At 38.9% G+C, this 22,765-nt stretch overlaps 1 protein-coding gene across 11 annotated transcripts in view; it reads left to right on the top strand.

The window, feature by feature from the left end:
• Positions 1–22,765, top strand: part of IQSEC1 (IQ motif and Sec7 domain ArfGEF 1) — a 318,301-nt gene that overhangs the window by 250,785 nt on the left and 44,751 nt on the right. For all 11 annotated transcript variants that reach the window (XM_071812987.1, XM_071812986.1, XM_071812988.1 and 8 more), the window contains 2 exons: positions 15,422–15,704; positions 19,356–20,620. In XM_071812987.1, coding sequence (XP_071669088.1) covers positions 15,422–15,704; positions 19,356–20,620 — 1,548 coding nt within the window. The remainder of the gene's footprint in view (positions 1–15,421; positions 15,705–19,355; positions 20,621–22,765) is intronic.

Raw genomic sequence — 22,765 nt, 5'->3', positions numbered from 1 at the left:
GCATGGCTTGTTAAAAAACATAGTTCATAATTGTTACTGTAGTGCCAGATTTGCCTGTATTCACACAATTACATTCTGCCATTCATTGTTTCAGACCTTTTTCCTCCATTGGCACATTGCTGTGCACTTCCTTTCAGCTAAACTTGATTATTCTGCCTGATGTGTTAAAAGAGGAATTGCTGAGTGCTTAGTTTGGATGGTTGTATTTAACCATGTCTATTCTTGTGGCAGATACCTTTCATATAAAGACAGAATTCATTACATCTGTCTAGTGCATCGGGAGAACTTAAGCTGTGCTGAATAAAATGACTCATTTCCCATTTTGCTTCTACTTTTGTACCACATTTGTTGTTGTGATGTCCTCTTCTGAAATTCCAGATATTGAGAGTACTGTTATATCCTAGTCAGCTGGTTTTTTTCTTAGTTAAATAGGTGCTCAGTGTTGGGGTTTCATGTGTGAAGTCAGCTATTGTTTTTTCCCATTTCTACTAATCTGAAATAATTCATTGTCATGAAAATACTGTAGTCCAGGAGCTGGAGCTAACTGTTGAAAATTACAGCACTCAGTGTATCAACAGCATTTAGTTTTTTCTCTGGTCCTTTAGAAGCCCTCTGGGAATCCTGGTCCAGTTAATAAACAATTTGCAATTCAGTTTCATTGAATAATTCACAACTTTCAGGTAAGGAAACTCAAAGGATTCCATTTTTCAGCTGAAAAGTCCAAATACCAAGTTGAACAGTAACTCTGATTTGTTGTTCTTCTTACAAAAGTGTGTTGGAAGGTTGCTAGGAGTTGACACAGCGAGTTTGTACTGGGCAAGGAGAAAGGTACCTTTGCTGGCAGCTGGCAGGGTGTTCCTCATGAGAACTGGGAAGGGGTTTCTTAATACAGGCATCCCATGGCCTTACATAATTTTTCTTGCCCCATGGCCATTTCATATTTGCAAAATGAAAATTCTCAGAAGAGAACTGCGTTTCTATTCATATTGCTATAGGAAGTATTCCTCTGAATGTTAGTCTTCATGAGAATACTCTTCTGTCACTTGGAAGCTGAGATTGTTTCATGCCTTGGAGGGTCCTAGAGGTTAGGGGCTGGGACTTAAGGTAGAACTCCTTTGAAACAACAGTTTACCTTCATACTGATCCTGTTTTCTGAAGTGTGAAGATGGCAATTCAGGGATCAAACTTGCTGAAGAGGAAGATCTCATAATTATGTAGCTGATTAGCACACTTACATGATTACTCTAATTATGCTTGCAAACTGTATTTGCCCTGAACGCCAAAAAGAAGTAGCTGGGAATGATAAAAGCCAGCCTAAAAGCATCCAGCCTTCTGTTGGTGGGTGCAGGGCATCATCCTAAAGCAAACCCAGCACTTGTGGAGGTGCTGCCTGGAGGCATTTAACATCCCCTCACATATTTCTGTTGTGCTTCTTGGTGTTTGACACCTCTGATACTCAGACCTCAGGCGTCTCTAGCAAAACATGGGGAAACAAGTGCTAGAGGTGAGACGCTGCCTTCCTGGTAGAACTGTCCGCCGGCTAGTGTTGCAATTGAAATCCAAAGCACTGCACTGCCTTAGCTTCATAGCCTCAGCTCTGGGATTCTCAGTGAGTCAAACTGGATTTAGCCTGCTATCAGGGCAGCTTTGTTTTGGAAATATTAATGCCATAAGGATGGCCTGGAAATTATCCACTAGGCCTTCATAGAATCTCAAGGTCCAGATGAGTGCACCCTTCTGGTTTCTGCCTGATTCTGACAGGTGCCAAGGAGTGGTTTAAGTTATTGTGGTTTTGAATGTTGTACTTTTTGAAAAAAACTGTCAAGGACCACAACTTGAGGAGAAAGAAACCCCACTTTGTTGTTTTGTGCATCCTGATAAATGGACATAGATAAGCTGGGTTGTTGCATCTGTTGTGCCTCTTCATTGCAAGGATTTATCGTTATTTATGAAGGACATTAAAATGCAATTTTCTTGCTCTTTCAGCATTTACATAGTTCTTTTTCTGTCAGAATCAATGGCGATTTTATTGTTAATTTCAGAGCCAGGCATATTTTAATCACAGGAGCTGTCAATCAGTTATTGTTTTTTATGTTTATTTAATAACAGAACTGCAGGAGACCTCAGAAACTGTAATCAGGATGGAGCCGTTTGCTCTATTTGTTACATTAAATAGATGATGTGCCCCTAACCCAGACACTGCCTGAGCAACAGAACAACTGGAATTGCGAAGAGATGAAGCTGGGGTTTGGGGAGAAAGTGTGTTGGTGCGTTGTTTTTGTTAACTGTGTTTTGTTTAGGTTACATTTATATTTATACAGAGTGTTGGCCACAGTCCAAATTGATATTCTCTATTTTGCTTCTCTATTTTGGTTGCCTAACAAGAATCTGTAGTTATAAAAGCTAAATCAGGCCTTGGATTTGGAAGTTCGTTTTTAGTATCCTGTATGTTGTCATTTTATGTCAAAACTCACATAAGTACAGATTTTGTCTAATTCATACATCTTTGTTGTACAAAAATAGCTACTGATCATGAGCTTTTAGCAAGCCTTATTAAATAAAAACACTTTAGTTACATAGCTATAGCCCTTCTTGTGTCTTTCAGGAATTCATTTGAATTTTATTTGGAGGAAGGATGATTCTAGTTAGGGTACAGACAGAGATGGCAAGTTTATTGCACTGCTGTGATTTGACTCCAGGTTTCCAAAGAAGAACAGATGCTGCTTTAATCCACTGTAGCACAAAGCCCTAGTATTACGTTAAAGGGGACTGCAAATTTAGCTAAATAAATCTTCTTTTGCTTCCTTACAATAGACAAAAGAATAGAAACATTTTCATAAATTATTGTAAAGATGTCTTTAATAAAAATAAAGTAAAAAAGCCAAGCTTTGGTGTGATAAGAAAATCAAACCCTTTTGTCCCTGTGGGAGAAGCAGCAAATTAGAATGGTGGCTTTGATAGCCTTTAATACTAAAAATTGATGTAGTATATCTGTTAATCAGATTCTTTCAGTCGTTCAGTGTCATCTGAGTTAAACTTGTGCTTAAGAACAAAGGACCCAATTCCCTGTTGCTTTATGTTGTGCAAGCACAAACAAAATGCAGCAGTTATGATTTGGCTTCCTTTCACGTAAGTGGCTATGTAGAAGACAGGGCAATAGAAAAAGAGCCCTGAGCTTGTTTTGAAGGGGTATTTGCATTATTTAGTCAAAAAAATTTCAGTCACCCTTAAAATTTGACGGATTAACTGGGATGGATATGTGATGGTTTTAAATATTTTGGTAAGAACAGAGAAAAAGGACACTAAATAACTTCTGTTTGTTGATACATGCATGACATTTGAGGTCATCTGTATGCAAGGATGCAAACCTGATGGATTTTCTGTTGCAGGGTATGTTTACAGCTGGTCCTAAAACTGCACTACAGGAAAGTTCACAATTTGACTTTAATTTTTCACTCGCCACTTTTATAGTAGAATGGACCAAACTCTGTCTCAGATCACACGGAGAGTTAAATATGGTGGTGGCCATGGGCTTTGTAGCTTAGCCAGCTGCACGTTGGACTGTATTTAACTTGAGTTCAGTGCGTTTCATTTAGTGTAGCCTACAGCTGTAATGAATATGGGTTTGATCCTTTCAGGTTTTGTGAGTCAAGTCGAGGTAGGCCATGTCAGTACTTGCACAGAACTCACAGGATAAATCTTTGGGAAGGAATGGATGATTTAGCTGGAAGCACTCGTGCCTTTAAAGAGAATACCAAAGACAGGGTTTCACTTGTCATTCAGATGGACAGCAGTGTTCCTGATCCAGCTGCCCTTCCTAGGGCTCTAAGACTACATAGAACAGGCCTGTATAAACCCCTGACTTTCTGGTCATGTTTTAGCTTAATAACAGCTTTTCTCTCAATCTAACTTCCCTCTGGATTTTCAGTTGGGAATAAAAATTATCTTTATTTTTCCTTCTGACATGGTTCTGCTTTATTGCAACGTGCTGTGAAACAGCTGTTGAATTTGCATTCTAGGGGTGGCTGAGGTGACTCTCATGCTTTGAAGTTAGTGACATTTTGCAGGATGTTGAATGTTAGATAATATTGTCAACTGTTCTTAGATTCTTGAAGGAAAGACAGCTTATTATTGTTGTTTACGTATAATTTTCTTATATTTTACTCTGTGAACCTTATTTAGAAGATACCAGTTATGTGCGGAGCATTTGTTAGAAAATGGTTTCAAGAAGGAGCTGATTGTAATGCTTCAAGTTTTGGGAGAGTGGGACTACAGCTAATAGTTTCCTATTAATACTAGTAGAGTTAATGCTTTGTGAAATGGAGAGAGAACAAGGTTTGCCCAGCCTTAATGGAAGTTCTCCCAAATGGTGACATCCTGGTGCAAACTTTGATTCTTTTTTTTGTTATTAAAAAGCAACTAAGTTTTTTTTTATTAGGTTAGCCTAGAAGAAAAGAAGCATTTCAGGTTTTCCTGTGCTGCCACAGTCCAGCATGTTACACAAGCTCATTTCTGACTGTCTTTGGTTGACATTTTCAAAATCTGTCTTTGCACAATATTTCATTTTAAGTTCACAAAATGGTGACTCTTCTTTTCAGGAACTGGACTTCTATCTTTGTTCTTAAAGACCATCGTCCATTGTGGGAAGATTTATGAATTAAGTTGTGGTAAAGAGCCTGTAAATTCTAAGGGTGATCAGAGTTGTGTATTTTAGACCTGCTGTTCTTTTGTGGTTGATCTGCCTCAAGTGCAGCCCCCAGCTAAGCAAGTGGTGTGAGCAAAAGTCAGCACAGATTGTCTGTGCTTCTGGGAGCAAGAGTTTCAGAGCTGCACGGGGCATCTGCATGGTGCACGAAATGGAGCTGCTACAGGCTGCAGTACAGCCAAACAAGTACTCTCGTTCTGTGCATGTGCAGTAAATCCTCTATTTTTAGGTACTGATTGGAAGTAGCTAATAAAGTTATTTAGAATGTAAAGCAGCTCTTAAAATTTGATAATAGATAAGCTTTGTAAAGAGAAAGTTCTTGGCTTACAGTAAGCTTTGAAGTAGAGTTCATAGGTTTCCAAGACAGGAATTGCAACCTGTGTTACTTTTTAAATGTGATCAGTGAGGTGAGTCAGAAGTCCTACTGAAAGCCTACATTTAATTCCGCACTAACAGAGAAAGAACTATAAAGTACAGGCTCAGCATAATGGAGAGGAAATGTAAAAGGAAGGAAGTTTGTGGATCAGAAAAAGAATCTGTCAGCTCTTCAACTGATTTAGAGGCCGTAAGCAGTCTTCTGAGGTCTTGTTTTCCTAAGAGTGAAGATTTACACATAGTAAGACACACAATATCTTTCTCAGTGTCTCTGCAAATATTTTCTGTGTTTAAACGCATTGCCTTGAGTCTAAGTAACATGTAAAACACTTTTTTTTCCACCAGACTCCATACCTCGAACAAAAGATCTCTTACAGTTTTGTTTCCTTAAACATGATGTTCTGTACACTTTGATATAAAGCTTGGGTGTGTTGCAGAGGATAAAAATCTCACTGGTTAGCAGTGACTCTGTTCCAGTAGGTTACAACACAGACCTCTGGGCACATGCACAATGTGCAAGGCCAGTTCCCGTTCTTACTAACTTGGTAGCAATGTTCTGAACTTCACTGGAAGCAGGAACAAGGATTCTGTGTTCTCATCTATTTTCTTTCCTACCTGGTGAGAGTTTACCATGCCCGTTGGCATTTATGCATATCGAAATTACATTGTACTTCCACAGAGAAAACTAGTAAGGTTTCTTTGTCTTTTGGGTTTACGTCTTTTTGGACTTGACACAACATAGTTGGCAGTCAAAATGCAAGGTTTGTGTGGTGTTTAAAACTGAGTCATACTTTTATATTACATTATGTGTACTTCTAGATTCATTTAGATCACTAGAACATCTTTCTCTGATCAGGCTTCTAACAGTCCATCTTTTTTGAAGTACTTTACTTTATAACCTTGTGAGGCTTAGCTGTAACTTCACAGAGAAGTCAAACAATCACTGAAAGCTGAGCAATCCATTTCTTTCTGATCTTAAAAATGAGAAAACTTTAGCCAACTATTTCCTAAATCCAAGTGAGAGAACGAAGTATCTCATGTTTATCAGTGACATTGTTTTAAAGCACAATATATTATTAACTAATTGAAATGCAATCCCTTAATTGTTTTAAATATACCTTTTTGTATATGGTTTGTTTGCAACTTAAGTTAAAATACGACCTAAAGGAATACAGTTGTGTTGTGGTCTGTGACTTCTCCCGATACAGTGTCCAATACAGAAAGATGCTTTGTGGTCATTTCTGCTGCCTGGAGCCCCAGCGTGATGATGATTCTCAATGTCCTTCTGCCCAGGCACACAGACACACCTGAAGGGAAGGGCTGGCCTGCTCAGAAATTGGTCCTAGCTCTCTATACTGCATCTGATTTGTAATCATTTTGAATATAGCAAAGGGGCAAAACCTTAAAATGAGTCAAATGATAGACTTTACCCAGTATATTTTATCAAAGATGAGAACATAGTTTTGTTCTAGATATGAAATTTCAGTGTGTGAAACATTTTGTTTACTCAGAAAACAGGATTTCATTAAGGATCTTTAAAATAATTCATGCTTATGGAGTATATAAGAGAGGAAAGAAGGGTGTTATCCACCAAGGCCTGAACAGGGAGAGGAATCTAGTGATCTAGTGTTAATATTTAGGCTCTTCCAGAACCAAATTGCCAGCAAGCTGCTTCCTCAGCAGTGCCGTTCCGTGTCACCGCTTCCTCCGGTGGGCTGGCCACAACAGCTGAAGCCACAACAGAGGTGAAATACAAGGATGGCTGCTGCAGGATGCCAGGGATTTTTGCGTCATATCAAATGCTGCTTCAGCTGTGCGTGCAAATCAGTTTTTTCCTCAGCTGCAGAAACTAAATCTTCCTTTTTAAAATGAGCGTTGTTTAAAGGTCATATAATTATATGAATGGTAGAAGGTTTGTTCATGACTTACTGCCTTAAATACCTGCCGTATGTAGTGTAGATATGTTAAATAAGAGGAGTCCAGTTGCTGAATGCTATATCTGAATAAATAAAAAGTAGCTGAGGTCAAATTCTACCACAACTGCATTGAGAAACTCTATAGATTTCTGAGCTTATCCTATTGTGTAAGAGTTTACATAGGAGGAACAGGACAAAGTCTGCAGTGGTAGGTAGACCTTCAGAGATTTTGCTGAATGCTCAGATACCACAGTTACACTGAAAAATTTTTAGCTTTAGTCCCTGTAAGAAGATAAGCATCCTTTTGAAGCATACATTACATTTTCTGACCTTAGTATGTTTTATGTCGATGCATTAAGAGGAGGAGCTGACCATAAAAGAGCCCTCAAAAAATGAGGCTGGTAGATTTGAGAACTCTTCCTCCACAAGCCTCAAATGGTTACCATAGTCATCTTTTGATAATATTTTATCCATTTTTAAAAATAGTTTGAAGTATAGAATATGGTCGCTGCTGAATAAACACGTAACCCAGATTAGCAGAGAATGACATCTGTCTTTACCTGAGATAGAAGCTAAAATTTTAAGCTGTACTCAGGTTCTGGTTATGCTGTCAGTTTCCTTTGTTACTCTTCAGCTGCTAAATACTGCAAATAAAACACAGCTTTACCTTTAGTGGGTAGGGTTCAAAAGGCATTAAATGGGTTCTGGGTGAGGGTTGGTTGGTTTGTTTGTTTGACCCTTCTGTAGTAAATACTTGTGTCTGGTGGCCAATATGCTGCCACTGTTTGAGTTAGGCAAAGGTAATTTGTGAGGTGTTTAACCTTCCTTCTCCTCCTGGGAGGCTGAAGATTATCTCAGGTAAGCTCTTCTCAAGTGGATATTCTTAGTTCTTAAATCTCTTATAAAGGTCGTTCCCTGAAATGGAGACATTGGGTAGGTTTTCGTTTGGCTCTCTTTTCATCTTGTTGTTGTGCCTGTGCGTTTCAGAAGAGAAAGTGCATTGATTCCTACACTCCATTTTGGCCTGGAGAAAATCATCTCTTATCTTTCTTCCCCTGCTCTCCATGACTATTCATGGCATATAAGGCTGTGAGTCAAAATGCCCTTTAAAAACAAAACAAAACAAAACACATTTTTGTTAATGCCTTTTATGGGGTCATTTAGTGAGAATTAAACCTTGGTAGCGTCCAAGTGAGTAAGTGTTGGGGTTTTTCTGTAATGTTGAACCTGGTACTTGGACCCGAGAGCAGGTGAAGGCTTGCAGTGCACATAGTGGTACTGTCAGTGGTGTCAGGTGGGGTTTGAACTTCAGCTGGTGCAATTGGCAGTCTCATTACACAGAACATTACAGCATGAAGTGGTTGCTTTGTTAGTGTTTGCTTCTGAGACACATGCAAATTTTGTCTGTATTTTTCTTGTAATGATACTTACCTTCAGTCAGATGAATTACCTGGGACATTACTTTGATGTACATTCAGAGGTTTCAGTTGATTTTAACCGAAACAGCAGTATTGAGAGTGCGTTGTAAGTAAAACGAGTTGGTCAATATTTCTTTCCTGGATCAAAGCTTTTGTCACTGTCTGTGAATACTGTTGTCCATCATAATGGCTTTGAACTTTTGGCAGGGTATATTTGAAGGTAGATTGGTTTGTTAATGTTATTGCATTATTGAATCTGGGCATTTGTATAAGTTCTTAATATAATTGACTTTTGTTTACTGAACAGCACAGAACAGACATGGCAAATAAGAACTAGATTCTAATCTGTTGCAAACTGGACTAATAATATACTTCTGCTCAAATGCTCTCAACTCCATTGGGGAATATTGCAGTGGTTGTGGGGGAAGAAAAATCCTAAAAAAATAGCTTGTATGGACTACACATGACAAGTTTCCGTTTTAAGAAGTTACATTAAGAACTTTTTGTGGAGAGTAATTTGAGATAATACAATGCATGTATCAGAGGTTTAATTAAATACACCGCCTGGTTTCTAGGAGAAAGCACCACAGGTTCTGAAATGTAAGGCAGCTTTGAAGCAATGGGGTGTACCCTTGTGTCAAATGAATGCTTCTGTTCAGATTAAGTTGTCTATGGGGAGCCATAGTTTTAGTTAGTATTATGTTTGTAATTGTAATTTAAAATTTCACGTTCAAACTAGGACTTCATTGCACTTGTAAAGAGACAGTTATATGCAATAAATGAACTTTGGTAGAGGTTTGTTCCTCTGTGGAATGCCTAAATTTGACCTAAACATTTTTGCCATTTAAATGGGTTTTTTTTCAGGCCTCATGTTGGAAGTGCCTGACCATACCAGCTGCTCTTGCAGCTGCCATCATGCTTCTCTGTTACCCAGAGTTAGTTCCATGGGCGACTTCTGGTCTGCATTCTTTGAACTAGGTAGAGAATTTGGATCCACTTCAAGTGGGTATCTATAATTAGGAGTTATGATCAGAGTTTGACTTTTTTAGCCTCCAAATTTATAAAGTAGTTGTTGGCATAAACCAGATGCATAGCACTTCTTCCTTCCTGAGCATTTGGGCCTGTTTAGGGTATTTATATTTGAGTGAGGCAGAAGTTTTACTGGGAATCATGTTTATGAAGTGAGATTTGAATACAAAAAGCTTGACTCTTTGGTTTGCATTTAAATCCATCTCATAAATCATATGGCAGAGATATAATGTTAATGCTTATGGATAGAAGAGTTTCTGGAACAAAGGAATAAGCTTGCTGAATTGTTCTAACGGTAGATATGACTTAAAGGGAACCAGGTTTATGTGCACTTTTCCTGAGGAGGGGAATAAATTACATGGATTCAGGGAAAAGTAAGCAAGTTAGAAAGGGGATGGATTTGATTGAGGAATTTCATGAAGAACTACTCATGCAAGTGCTTCACTGTTTAAATTCTTCATTAAGTTTGGTTTGAATTCAGGTTATACAGACTGCCTGGAGTTTTGACTGCCATCTCTGGCAAGTGATACTGTGCCACAGTCATGCTTTCAAAACTGCTTCCTAACAAACAGTGGCCAAGCTGAGCAGTTTTATCATCTCATCCTGATTAGTATTGTAAGTTGGCCATGTTTTTCTTACTGCATTCATATTACTTGTGCATTCTTTCCGCATTTTAGGAGAAAAGGAATATATTTGTGAACCTTTGAACTTGTGTTCTTACTTTTAAGGATCTAAAATGCTATGGAAAAATCTTTCAGATGTAGCAGCACAAACTTCTTATATTGTCATACTTCTCTTTATGTCCAAAACAAATTTTTTACAGAATGAATATAATGCTGATTGGTTCTCATGCGTGTACCATCCAGTTGTTAGCGCCTGTTTTCAATTTAATGTCTTTATATTACACTGTTGAACATCCATTCTAAATGAGTGATGAAAATAACTAGTGATTTCAGAGAATGTTCATTGGTAAAATGATTTCTCAAGTATTTACTCTGTTTTGCTGGGAGGCTCTTTTGGTTCTATTTTAAAATGTTGCATGCAGTTTTGGTTTGGCATTTATATTATTTAGAAGTATGTTGAATTTCTTTGTTGCTTTGAGTTCCAAACTAAATCTGCAACATACTGGTTTGAACATTTGGATGATTTCTGTAAGCATATGTTCTCATTATCTTTGTATTTTAGTCCTACAAATGCACTGGGACACTTCACTGCTTGTAAACTCTGAGGTTTCTGGAATGAATAATTCTTTGCATCTGATGTTACTGTTATTTACTTCCTCTTTATATGAATGTAGTTTTAAAGATAAGGTACTGGGCCTCCGTAAAAAGGGAGTTTCTGCTTTCCTGGTTATCATCTCTCATAGCATAGTCTCTCCAAGAGGTAAATGCTTGTGCCTATGGATCCTAACCTGCAGCTTCTCTGATCGTTTTGCTGTTATTGTCAGTGGAAATGAGTAAGTCTAGGCTCATGGAAAAGTTTGGGGTTTGCTCCTTACGGAAATGTAGATCTTGAGGACTCTTTCTAGTTTCCATTTCAAGCTCAAATGTTGAAGTTTTCTCATTTTTCAAAATTTTGTCTTTATTGTGCTTCTTTGTCATTTTGCTGAGATAACAGCTCAGCAAAATTTAAAGGAAGGTGTGAATATAAAAATGAAAAATCAAACAATAACAGTAGATATTTAAACATCCTGAATAATATGTTGTCTTAAAACGTGATAGTAGTTTTAGAGTACTGGTTGCTAATTACAGCCTTTGTAATCAGAAGTAATAACTGAAAGTATAAAATGAGACACAGGGAAGAAAAGACCTGCCGGGTTTCTACTGCTAAAATGCCCAGAGAGGAAATGTTTTGTTTTGGTCACAGCTAACCACACGTGTGGTGATTAGGCCGGAGGGAAGGAGGAGACAACGTTTTCTTATTAGGTAATTCTTGAAATGAATGTACCACCTGAGTACTGGGTAATAACAGTAAAACCATGACCTTTTGCTAGCTAGCAACAACATCCACTTCCCTTTTTGTCAGCTTGGATCTCTCATGTGGTTGTTTAATCCAAAGGTACAACCATGCACCATGTTACTCAGCTTTGACATCTAGGCAAAGGAGTTAGAAAAGCAGCTTTTGGCAGCTGCTCCCTGCACGTTGGTTTTAGCCTTTGCTTTGGTTCCGTTGCTGTTGTAGCACAGGGCGCATCACGGGTAAGTGCAGCGTGAGCTGCACTGCAGGCTGCCCCGCAGCTCGCTGCTGGCCTGTGGAGGCAGCAGATCCTGCTCACCTGCACGTATGTCACTTCAACTCATGTATTTTAATTTAAAATTGTTTGTAGAATGCATGTCTTAGCTCTTGCAGGAAGCCTAGAGTCATACACGCAAGAAAGAAAAGCAAATGAGTGAATTTATCCCTGCTTGGTATTTAATACTGGTTTATATTCATTGAAAAAGTAAAACCAATCTGATTTTCACCAATAGTTTTACACATCCATCAAGATATGTTAAAAATACTGTACTGAGTCTGTTTCCATTTTGCTCTAAGCCTTTCATCTTCTCTGTTGTTCCTTGATGCAGTGGTGTTTTGGGTATTTTTTAGCAATCTTCACAAGTTGAGATTCATGCTGGAAGAAGCTTCTGGTGTCAATTTCGCATAAAATACTGATACAGTCAGAGCCAGCCACTCTTTCAAAAAAGTAATTTAGAGGTACAAAGAAGCAAAGTTTTTCCATGTCTCTGTTGTAAAGTTTTGTTCATGCAAAGTCATATTAATAGTACCAATTATCTTAAAATACTTGATTTCCATTTTCACTCTTCAGCTGCTCCATTCTCTGCTTCTTTGTAAAATACTTTCTCTTTTTCTGGTTTGGCAGATAATGAATGTCTATTTTCTGCTGAAATAGGAGTGTGATAAAACAACTGGAGTTCTAAAAATGAAAGGTTAATTTCAACTGGTTTGCATTCTCCTAATATTACACAATTGCAATACTCACCGTATTGCCTGTCTCCCTAGCAGTATGCTGTTACACATTGCTGCGGGGATGAACCAAATTCATCCACTAGAGTATTTTAGACACTAAAATTATCAGTAGTTCTACTGGACATGTATAGTAGGTGGCAGATGTCTCAGATTGGAGACCTTTATAAAGAAGTTATTTCTAATTCCAGTTGGGACTGGGCCAGGTGTTGTGCTGTCCCTTTCTGCGACGTATTTCATGTACTGAATTTCTCACCCCTCTGAGGACAGCATGTGCATGGTGGCTACGGGAAGTATTGCTAGAGAGGCGGCCAACTGCTCCGCTGCTCACAGGGGACTCATTCGAATTCTTCTTGCAAGCCTGGAGCAGAATCCCTGGCATTTTTGTGTGTTGGCATTTTTCTAAGTGGACAGATAAAACGCACCTGTGTAACCTTGAAGGATCTGGCTCGTGTTCCGAGTCCGTTTTGAAGCAAGGGTGCCCTTTTTAGTATACAGTCTTTCAAAACAGACATGGGTGGGATGATTCTCAGTTCCTTACTCCTGTTCCACAATGCTCTGTGTGCGCTTCGTCCATAGCGGAACGATATGTCTCGTCATCCTTAACCATGGTGAAATATTTTTCGTTTCCAAACTTACATAAAGTAGTAAGAAATAGAAAGCAAGCTGCTTTTCTTTTGTCAGTGGTATTTCATTTTTATGAAATAACTCGGATGACGCTTCAGCTACTCTTAGTTCAAGGGACAGGGAAGAGCTGAATGGGAGAAAACCTTCAAATCTGCAGTTTGACCTGTGCATGCTTGTTTGCTTTAGAGGGCTGTCTGCTCCAAGAGATAATTACTGCCCTGCTTCAAAAGTCAGCTGAGATGGCAGGGAATGGGCCTATGAGCAAAGTGAGAGCAAACATTGCGGTCAGTGAAGGATCATATTTATGTCTGGAAAAAGTCCGAAAGATGAACTAAAAACAAAGAAGAAACCCCAGACTTCAGTCAGAGCCTTAGGCAGAACCTTCTCTGTTTTTTTTTTTTTCCAATGAGGGCAGTACCCTTTTTGTTGATGAAAAGGTGACATGATCCATTGAAATTATTAAAATGTCAACATGAGATTATAATCGATGTGGAAGGGTTATTAAATAGTTCACCATTTAAGGATGAGGAAGCCAAAAAGGGGAAGCAGTGACAATTCCTGACTTTCTGTTGAAAACAAATTTACCATGCTTGTATGAAAATTACTTACAAATAAGTTTGGCATTAGGAACCTGAGGTACGAAGTAGTGTTGCCTCACAGCAGAACAGAGAAATGTATTTTAGTATTTAAAGAGAGAATGTGAAGCAGTTCAGTATCATACTCATTTCTTTAATGGTGACTTTAGAGGGAACGATTTGTTTGTTTTTAATGGGTGGTTACATAGTTTCAATGTCACTAGCAAAACTCTGGATAATTAGTGATTTCTAAGTTGAAAGCCAGCTGTATCATGGAGGGAAAGGGATTAGTTTCCTGTCAACTTCCTTTTTGGAAAAAGTAATGTGTGCACACTGAAAATATTTCCAGCTTGGGTAAAGTATGTTTGAAAATACCTTTCGCGTAGAGTCATATTTTGATGGGCAAAGAAAGAGGGCTTGCTTTCAGTTTTACGTATTTATAGAAACGTTTTGAGGAATCTGAAGGACTTTTTTCTCCTTCGCTTTCCAAAGTAGCCGGTGTTGAAGGTCTGAGCGCTGGCAAACGCTCCTGCAGAAACCGCTCTGTGTGCTCTGCGTGTGTAGCCAGGCTCACGCATTTCACTGCTGAGAGACAACAGGAAGGCTTTGCTTTTTTATCTTCATATACATGCGAAGGAAAGCAAAATAAGAAATACAGGGTGTGGTGGGAGCATGGAATTTTACTCCTTTAGAGTGTGGATGTACCTGTTCCTAAAACAAGAGGTAGGAGAAGTGCTGCAAGTGGTTATATTCATGTGTGTGTGGTGTGTTTACTAAGGCTTTTGAGTCATTAGAAAAAAAGTCAAATTTTGTTATTCTATTAATGCTCTGTGTATGCAGGACGGGGCGCATGGTAAATATTTATGTGAAACATATGAAAAAGGCCGACTGTGGAAGAGTGAAAGTGCAGAACCTGTTGCAATGTGAGAATGCCCTACTGTGAATATAAACAAAACAGGGATTACTGTTAGTCACCAGTACCCCAGGATAAACGTTGACTAGGACTCAGTTTAAAATGTTTCCTATTGTGTACATAAAATGGTTTTTTCTTTATTCCTTACCAATAACAGCATTCATGTGAAAATGAAGTGTTTTATTTGCCAGATGGCTCCTATTGTGTTTTCCCTACCTGAAACTATAGCTTTCATTAGCTAGAAACACCATCCCTTGGGATGCTTTACTACAAAGTATCCCATGGGAGCAAACTTTCACTAACAGGAATAAATGAGATTTCTCCTGTAGGTACTTTTTCCCAACTTCAGTTTCTAGAAAGACAGTAGCTCACAAGATCCATTAAATCCCAAATCTCCGTTAAGTAACGTGAAAGTAATCCTTCTATGTCAAACTGTAGTATAACAGTAAGAAAGTATTGCTTTTATTTGTCAAAGCAAGGAAAGACACAAATAAGCATCTCCCATTTTGAACTGGAACAACTTGGAAATGAGCAGTCTTAACAAGAAATTTAAAGTTTTCATTTGTTTTACGCAGAAGTTGCTGAGTGACTTGCGCAGGATGTTATTAGTAATTACTCTAGAAAGTTAAATGACGCTTGAAACCTCCATTCTCCGGCTTGATTCATGCTCTGAAGGTGACCTCTGTAACAGAAATAAGGACTTGCTTAGATTACAGTGAAAATGGTGGTGTTTGTTGACATGAAAGCCACATTACCCTATCCTAACTGCAGCTGAATTTGAACACAATGGGTTGGATGTCTATGTAAAATGATACAAAGCAAAACTATGCTATTTGTTGCTGAGAATTTTGGTATTCAGTGCTCACCTGTGGATTTTCCTATCTTTTCCTTCTGCCTAGTGTTGAGGGGGAAGCTCCGAGCAGTGAAACCGGCACATCTTTGGATAGCCCGTCTAGCTACCATCAAGGACCTATAACACACAGCTCAGCTATAAGTCCAGACCACTACGATCATTCTGCTTACGGGCTCTATTCCGTCTCCCCTGGACAACAAAGGTCTCGGAGGCCAAAACTTCAGCACTCGACATCCATACTGCGAAAACAAGCAGAGGAAGAAGCTATTAAAAGGTCAAGATCCCTTTCTGAGAGCTATGAACTCTCTTCAGACCTACAAGATAAGCAGGTATTTGAGCTTTGTGACCTAATCTAGGAGAACGGCAACGTGCCTGTAAACTGGGAAAAATATTTTCCAGCATCACTTCAGTTGTGATGCTGAAAATACCCTTTTTCCTGCAACCACCTTAGTTCAAAATAGTCATACGTCAACATTTCTGAGGTTTTCGACTCCTGTGTGTGTTGTCCCTGTGTCCCATATGCCTTTCCCTCTTCCCAAAAACAGGTGTAAAAGGTGTGTTAATAGTGTTAAAAGTAAAACTAGTTTTCCTAGGAATTGTGATTTCATGCTTGGGGCAAGTACTAGAATGTAATAATGCAAAATATTTTTCTAAGAAAATGAGTAATTTCGAAAACTGGATATCTTCATTGCTGAAAAAAAGGAAGTTTTTGCTGAAATATCATATTGCAACTGACGTTCTCTCGTATCTGTGTGGTGAATTCAAGGTCTTAATTGATTTTACGCAACTAGGCAGAACTCCCATGTGCTTTACAGAGAACTGGATGGAAGCTACGTAGATGTTCAAAACCTTTGTCCCTAAAAAGTCACTTCTGTAGACAGCCAGCCTCAGCCGTTCCTTTTAAGCTTTATTCTGATGTGGTCCTAGCTGAAAGATGTTTATTGCCATACGAGTTCATATATATCATTTTTTAAATGATGCTGATAGATGGACAGTAGCCAATCCATTGCTGGTTTTTAGATTTTTTTTTTAGTGTGTAGTTTTGTTGGTTGGCTGTTTTTTGTTAGAGATCTTTCTTGCCACGGAATATTTTGTTTACTGTGAATCATTGTGGTATATTGCATAGTCACTCTGACTTTTATGTTAACATGGCGATAGAGGAAGCAGGCGAAGTTCCGCAGACAGGAAGCTAACTACTCCTGATTTTGGACCATGCATTGATAGGCAGTGAAATTTATAGAGGCAGAGTCTCATTTTCCATCTGTTTATTGTTCTGAAAATTCGGGTTGGAGAATCGTATAATTTTGTTCCAGAGAGACCTGGAAGAACAGAGCTTGAGCTCTGACTTAAAGTTCAAGTAAATAAATATCTGGGATAGCAAGTATGAGTTTAGATTAGCCTGCGTGCTCACCAAATTCTGTACTGGAGGGAAGACCTATCACAGAATCCCAGAATGTCAGGGGTTGGAAGGGACCTGGAAAGCTCATCCAGTGCAATCCCCCCGCCGGAACAGGAACACCCAGCTGAGGTTCCACAGGAAGGTGTCCAGGCGGGTTTGAATGTCTGCAGAGAAGGAGACTCCACAACCTCCCTGGGCAGCCTGGTCCAGGCTCTGGCACCCTCACCATGAAGAAGTTTCTTCTTATCTTTCAGTGGAACCTCCTGTGTTCCAGTTTGTACCCATTACCCCTTGTCCTATCACTGGTTGTCACTGAGAAGAGCCTGGCTCCATCTTTCTGACACTCACCCTTTGCCTGTCAAGCTCCCGATTCTTTATCTAGATCATGCCAGCTCTGCTATTAAATTGAACCTCCTCGTGGGATCTAAAATGCAACTTCCCTTTCCACCTTTGGCAGTCATTTTTGCTAGATATCTTGTAAGGGATTGATATAGAGTGCAAGGCTCATGAAAGCCATCTCCTGCACTGCAGATATTCCACAGAGCCTAATTCCTTGCCAGTTTGGTAGAAAATGAGGACTGCAGATGTTATTTTGTTTTGTTCAGGGAGTCCTGCACAATAAAAAGTGACAATGATACATCAAGGAAGCTTGGTACTGAAAAGTTGCTTACTGCTCTCAAAAAGCTCTCATTGAAATCTCAGAAGGTACTTAAAAACTATTTAGGAAAGTGTCCAAGGCTTTACCTACAGGCAATGTGCATTAAATATGCATTAAAAAGGTACATTAAATATACATTAAAATGTATTAGGATTATTAGTCACAAGTCTAGGCAAATTCCAAAATTTTCAGTTAAAATTCCCACCAAAACCCCATAAGTTACGATAATCAATGGTGATGTTATTTTCTGTGTAAACCTGAAGGACAACAGCCTGTTTGCAAGAATCAAATCCAGGTAATTTACTTTATAGAATATTAAGTTTTAGCTAGCTCTGCTAGTTTTCTTTGACATTTAATTTTGAGAGGAGAACTAAATTGACAATTCATCATTTGTTTTGAGATTAACCCAGCAAAATAATCTCTTACGTAGTTGAAAGAAGTTTCAAGATACAGTCAAAAGAACAATTCCTTAGCAGTGATCTGGATGTGAGCCCATCTGAGAAGTTTGCCTCCTCAGTTTATTAACTGTGCATAGTATTTTTTGCGTGTAGAATTAAAAAAAAAGGTTCACTATTAAAAAAAGACAGAAAGGAGATCATCTTTAATGTGGGAGGGGAATGGGAGCTGCTGAACCTGGCAATAGCACTGAAACAAAAATGTCAACAACTCCTGAATAATATACATGATGGACTAGAAAACGGCTTTTATTTAGTTCCTCCCATAGAAAGTGGATGAAGCCCCCACTACACATCAATATCTGAACTTAACAATTACTCAGAGAGATCTCCAAAGTATGAGGGGGAGACGTACATGTAATCTAAGTAATTAAGCATGGTGTCTAATGAAAAAGGGGACTTAGATTTGCAACAAGGAGAAATGACTTTTGAATCCTTGCAGTATAATGAAAACTGTGTGGAGTTACACAAAAATGCTGTCAGAAAAGTGTCGGGTTTAATGGTAGTACTAAACATACTGGTTTGTGATAGATGTTTTGTCTTTGTGAATAATGTGGATACAGGAGAGACTGATCAGAAATTAAATATTGGGGGCTGAGGGGAGCAAACTTAGTTATTCGTCTTGTTCACTGTTTTTTAAATAAGCAATGCTTTTCATGTTTTGGCAGGAAAGGTTTGAAAATATCTAATGAGTATACTAAAAGTATTTTCGTGTCATTTTCACTAGGTTAGATTTCTAGCATTTATAATGTATTTATTTTGCATATTCATTCTGTTAATTGGAAACACTGGCAATGTCGACTTTAATTACAAGAATGAAAATAGATTTGAATTTGTATTTAGAAAGTCTGAGATATGTTCTTGCTTTGAGGCAGACTGGGTGTGTGGGTTTTCTCTCAGAGCAACCTCTCTGGGAGCACAAGGCCTGGGAGGCTCTGTTTTCCCTTGATATTAGGCCTGGGTGGGTGAAACCATGTTACCTGCTTTTTATTCACATAGAAAGTGATGCAGTCCTGGAAAGGTGATAGCCACTTTTAGAATTTCCTCCCAAAAGATAGCAATTTGCCTTATACTTGGATTTCACTTCTCTGCAGTTGTCCCTACGGAGACAAAATGACTGCATTATGCTGCATTGGAGCGCTACCTTGTCTGTTTTGACAGGGGCTAATGTGTGAAAAACAAAATGGAAACACACACACACACAAATTGCTAATACCTTAATTTTATGTGACAGTATTCACATAGTCATATTTTTGTCTGTATTTTTGTGGTGGAACTTGCAAATGACTATTCGGTTCAGCATCCGTACAGTTGTTAGTCTGGAGCTTTCAGTTTTTACTTTCTGAAACAGTATACGCTTGGAGAAATTTCTGAAAATTGAAGTTGTAAGAAGAAATTTTTTTGTTATACTTTAACCTTGTTATAACCTGCATCAAGTTACAAAGTAATTGTGTTCACACTTTCGCAGGTGGAAATGCTAGAACGGAAATATGGAGGCCGTCTCATAACTAGACATGCTGCTCGTACTATACAAACAGCTTTTCGCCAGTATCAGATGAACAAAAATTTTGAGCGTCTTAGAAGTTCTATGTCTGAAAATCGTATGTCAAGACGCATTGTACTGTCCAATATGAGAATGCAGTTTTCCTTTGAAGGACCTGAGAAAGTCCACAGCTCTTACTTTGAAGGAAAACAAGTTTCTGTTACAAATGACGGGTCAAAGCTGGGATCCCTGGTACAGTCTGAATGTGGTGACCTTGGAGAGTCAGCTACAATGAAGTCTCCAGCAGCATCTACTGATTTTAGTGATGCTATAACAGAACTGGAGGATGCTTTTTCCAGGCAAGTGAAATCCCTTGCGGAGTCCATTGACGACGCACTGAATTGTCGCAGTCTACATTCTGATGAAGTCCAGACTCCGGATCAAGTCAGAAGTCGTGAGATGGAAAGGGATAGTTGTGCTCAAACTAAACCAGCAATTCACAACGTGGATCACAGGAAGCTCGATGAGATGACAGCGTCATACAGTGATGTTACGTTATATATTGATGAGGAAGAGTTATCTCCCCCCCTTCCACTTTCCCAGTCAGTAGAGAGACCGTCCAGCACAGAATCCGATTTGAGGCTCCGGTCTGTAAACTCTTCTCAAGAGTACTGGTCCATGACCCACAAAGATGATAAGATAGACACGGATACAAGCTGCAGGAGTACCCCGTCCCTGGAGTGCCAGGAGCAGAGGATGAGAATGGATCATCTCCCCTTGCTTACTATAGAGCCACCCAGTGACAGTTCAGTGGACTTGAGTGATCGCTCTGAGAGAGGTTCGTTGAAGAGACAAAATGCCTATGACCGAGGGATCACTAGTCAACAAGGAAGCCCAAAACACATCCCGCACAGTATTCCTGCCAAGATTATATCCCGAGAGGAACCAGAGGCGAGACATAGGGCCAGGCCTATAGACAGTCATTTAGCTATCAATGGCACAGCAAACAGGCAAAGCAAATCCGAGTCTGATTATTCTGATGGAGACAATGACAGCATCAACAGCACTTCCAACTCCAATGATACAATAAATTGCAGCTCCGAATCTTCTTCTAGAGACAGCCTAAGGGAGCAAACCTTGAGCAAACAAACATACCACAAAGAAACTCGCAACAGCTGGGATTCCCCTGCCTTCAGTAATGATGTTATCAGGAAACGCCATTATAGGATTGGACTGAATCTTTTTAACAAGTAAGTTACGGTATTTCGTCCTTCTCTCTATGTTCAGTAGAAACGTAGCCACTGTACCAGGAGCATTTTCCCTTGTATCTGGTGTCTGATATTGACTTTTCAGTGAAAAAATAAGCTGCTCGTTATGACTGTTCATGTTAGAGTGCTTACAAGTTGTTGTCTTCATAGTTCAACAGCTTCAGGGGAAAAGAACAAATATAATTATGTGTATATATATATAGTAGTAAACTAGTGAAGAAGTTGGATCAGATTCTTTTCTTACTGAAAAATGTGGTGGCTTCATCCTGATCCATTTTTGGTGTTATAACAAATTCAGATCTCTTCCTGCCCTAATCATGTAGGTATTGTAAAACTTGCCATATGGAAATTAGAACGAGCAGCATAAGATGAGTTTCCTGTTTAACGTAGGCAGGACCTGGAATTTGTTCAGTGGATTTCATCAACACTTTGATACTAAAAAACAATGCGCTAAATATTTTTATGCTAAATGTATGTTATTTATCATAAAATTATCATAAAATTTTTATTTCTGCCTATGACTTAGTTTTCCCATGTATGGAGTTGTTTAAAATTTCTGTAAAATGACTTTTAAAGTTTCTTCGTTGGACACTCCCATGTGGCTGTAGAAAACCATGAATATTAGAGGATAACAAATAATATGACTCTAAACTCTATTCACATTACTGAGGTTACACAGATCTCATTAAAACTATCTCATTCTGAAGATAAGAACAGCTAGGTGGTTGGCATTAGAATTCCTAGTTTTTCGTCACTGCTCAGTTGATGCCTTATGTGGCAATTTCCCTGCCCTAGAATGGGTATAATTTACTTAACTTTTTTCTGGTCCTAGTGCTTAGAAAGCTCCTCAGAACACTTAGATGTAAGATGCAAAGCACCAAGATTTTTTCCTATTTTTCTTTAAAATATTGTTAGCAGCTCACAGTGTTTGTATAAGCGTTTGAAATTCTCTACAGAGTACTTCAGGATTTCTCTATGAAAATTGTGTAGCTTCTGAAGAGCTAATAGCTATTTGGGCGTGCTGCCGTAGACCTTGCTGCGCTGGCTCCTGCGGCTTGAGTGAGTCCACAGCCCTTCTTTTCAGCTTGCGGTGCTGTGATTTGTTTTGTTTGATTAATAGGTCAGTGGTTCATCGTATAATGATATGTTGTAACATTGCAGATAATTAAAGCTTTTTGATGCCATCACGTGAGGCTGTGCGTTACAATAGTAAGTATGGATTGGCCAGTTTTGGCTGTAAAAACTTTTGGGTTGGTTTTTTTTTTTTTCATCTTTGCAAAGAATTAATAGGCTTTTACAGAAGCTTTTAACCAATTGGAATATGTAAGTCATAGGATGTCTGCAGCGTTTGCTGCTCATGAAGTAGACTGGGTAGAAGAATATATCGATTTGCTTTTTTTAGAAGATTTGAAAACATTAGCATCCGTGGTGTGGGGGGTGAGGAGGAAGGTGCTGATGCTGTTTGGCTGACATTTAAAAGTCTCAGTGTTTGCTCTTTTTTTTCACAGTAATTAAACCTTAGGCAGTCAATGATCAGTGAACTTCAGGCTTGATAATACAGTCTTTTGAGTCAATTGCAGGCGGGTGTAAGAAAAAAGGTGAATTGAAGAAGTGCTCAAGCAGCAAGCGGAGATGAGAGAGCGCATTGGAAATTGTCACATGCTTCTGGTCATGTGCCCTATCAGTGGGAAGCTGAAAGTGAAAAATAAACATCAGGAATAGAGAAGAATAGAGACTGTTACTTGAAACACATCTAAGTGATCTTGCTGAATGGACTCGAACAAAGAGAAACCTTTTTTCTCGGCTGGCTGGTTGCAAGGTGACTTGCAGTTTCTTAGCAGTGAGCTCTAAAAACAGCACTCCTGCCAGCTCCTCTGTGCCTGATCTTTTGCTGTGTGCGGTTGTTTCCTTCCCCCACCTCATTTTATCTCCAATATTGATAGAGACCTGAAGATTCTTTTTATCTTCTGCTAAGTCACTCTGATTCTATTTATAGCTTAGATAGTACTCAAGTATCCCATGTGTCTTGGTTTTGATTATGGTGCTTCAAGTTCACAGATGGTGACATTTTCATGAACAGCCTTATTTCCCTTCTGTGCAATGTCAGGTATTGAACCATCATAGAAT

The sequence above is a fragment of the Patagioenas fasciata genome, chromosome 10 (genome assembly GCF_037038585.1).
Source record: "Patagioenas fasciata isolate bPatFas1 chromosome 10, bPatFas1.hap1, whole genome shotgun sequence".
Taxonomy (NCBI): Eukaryota; Metazoa; Chordata; class Aves; order Columbiformes; family Columbidae; genus Patagioenas; species Patagioenas fasciata.
The sequence above is the reverse complement of the archived record's forward strand: the minus strand, read 5'-3'. Positions and strand labels throughout refer to the sequence as shown.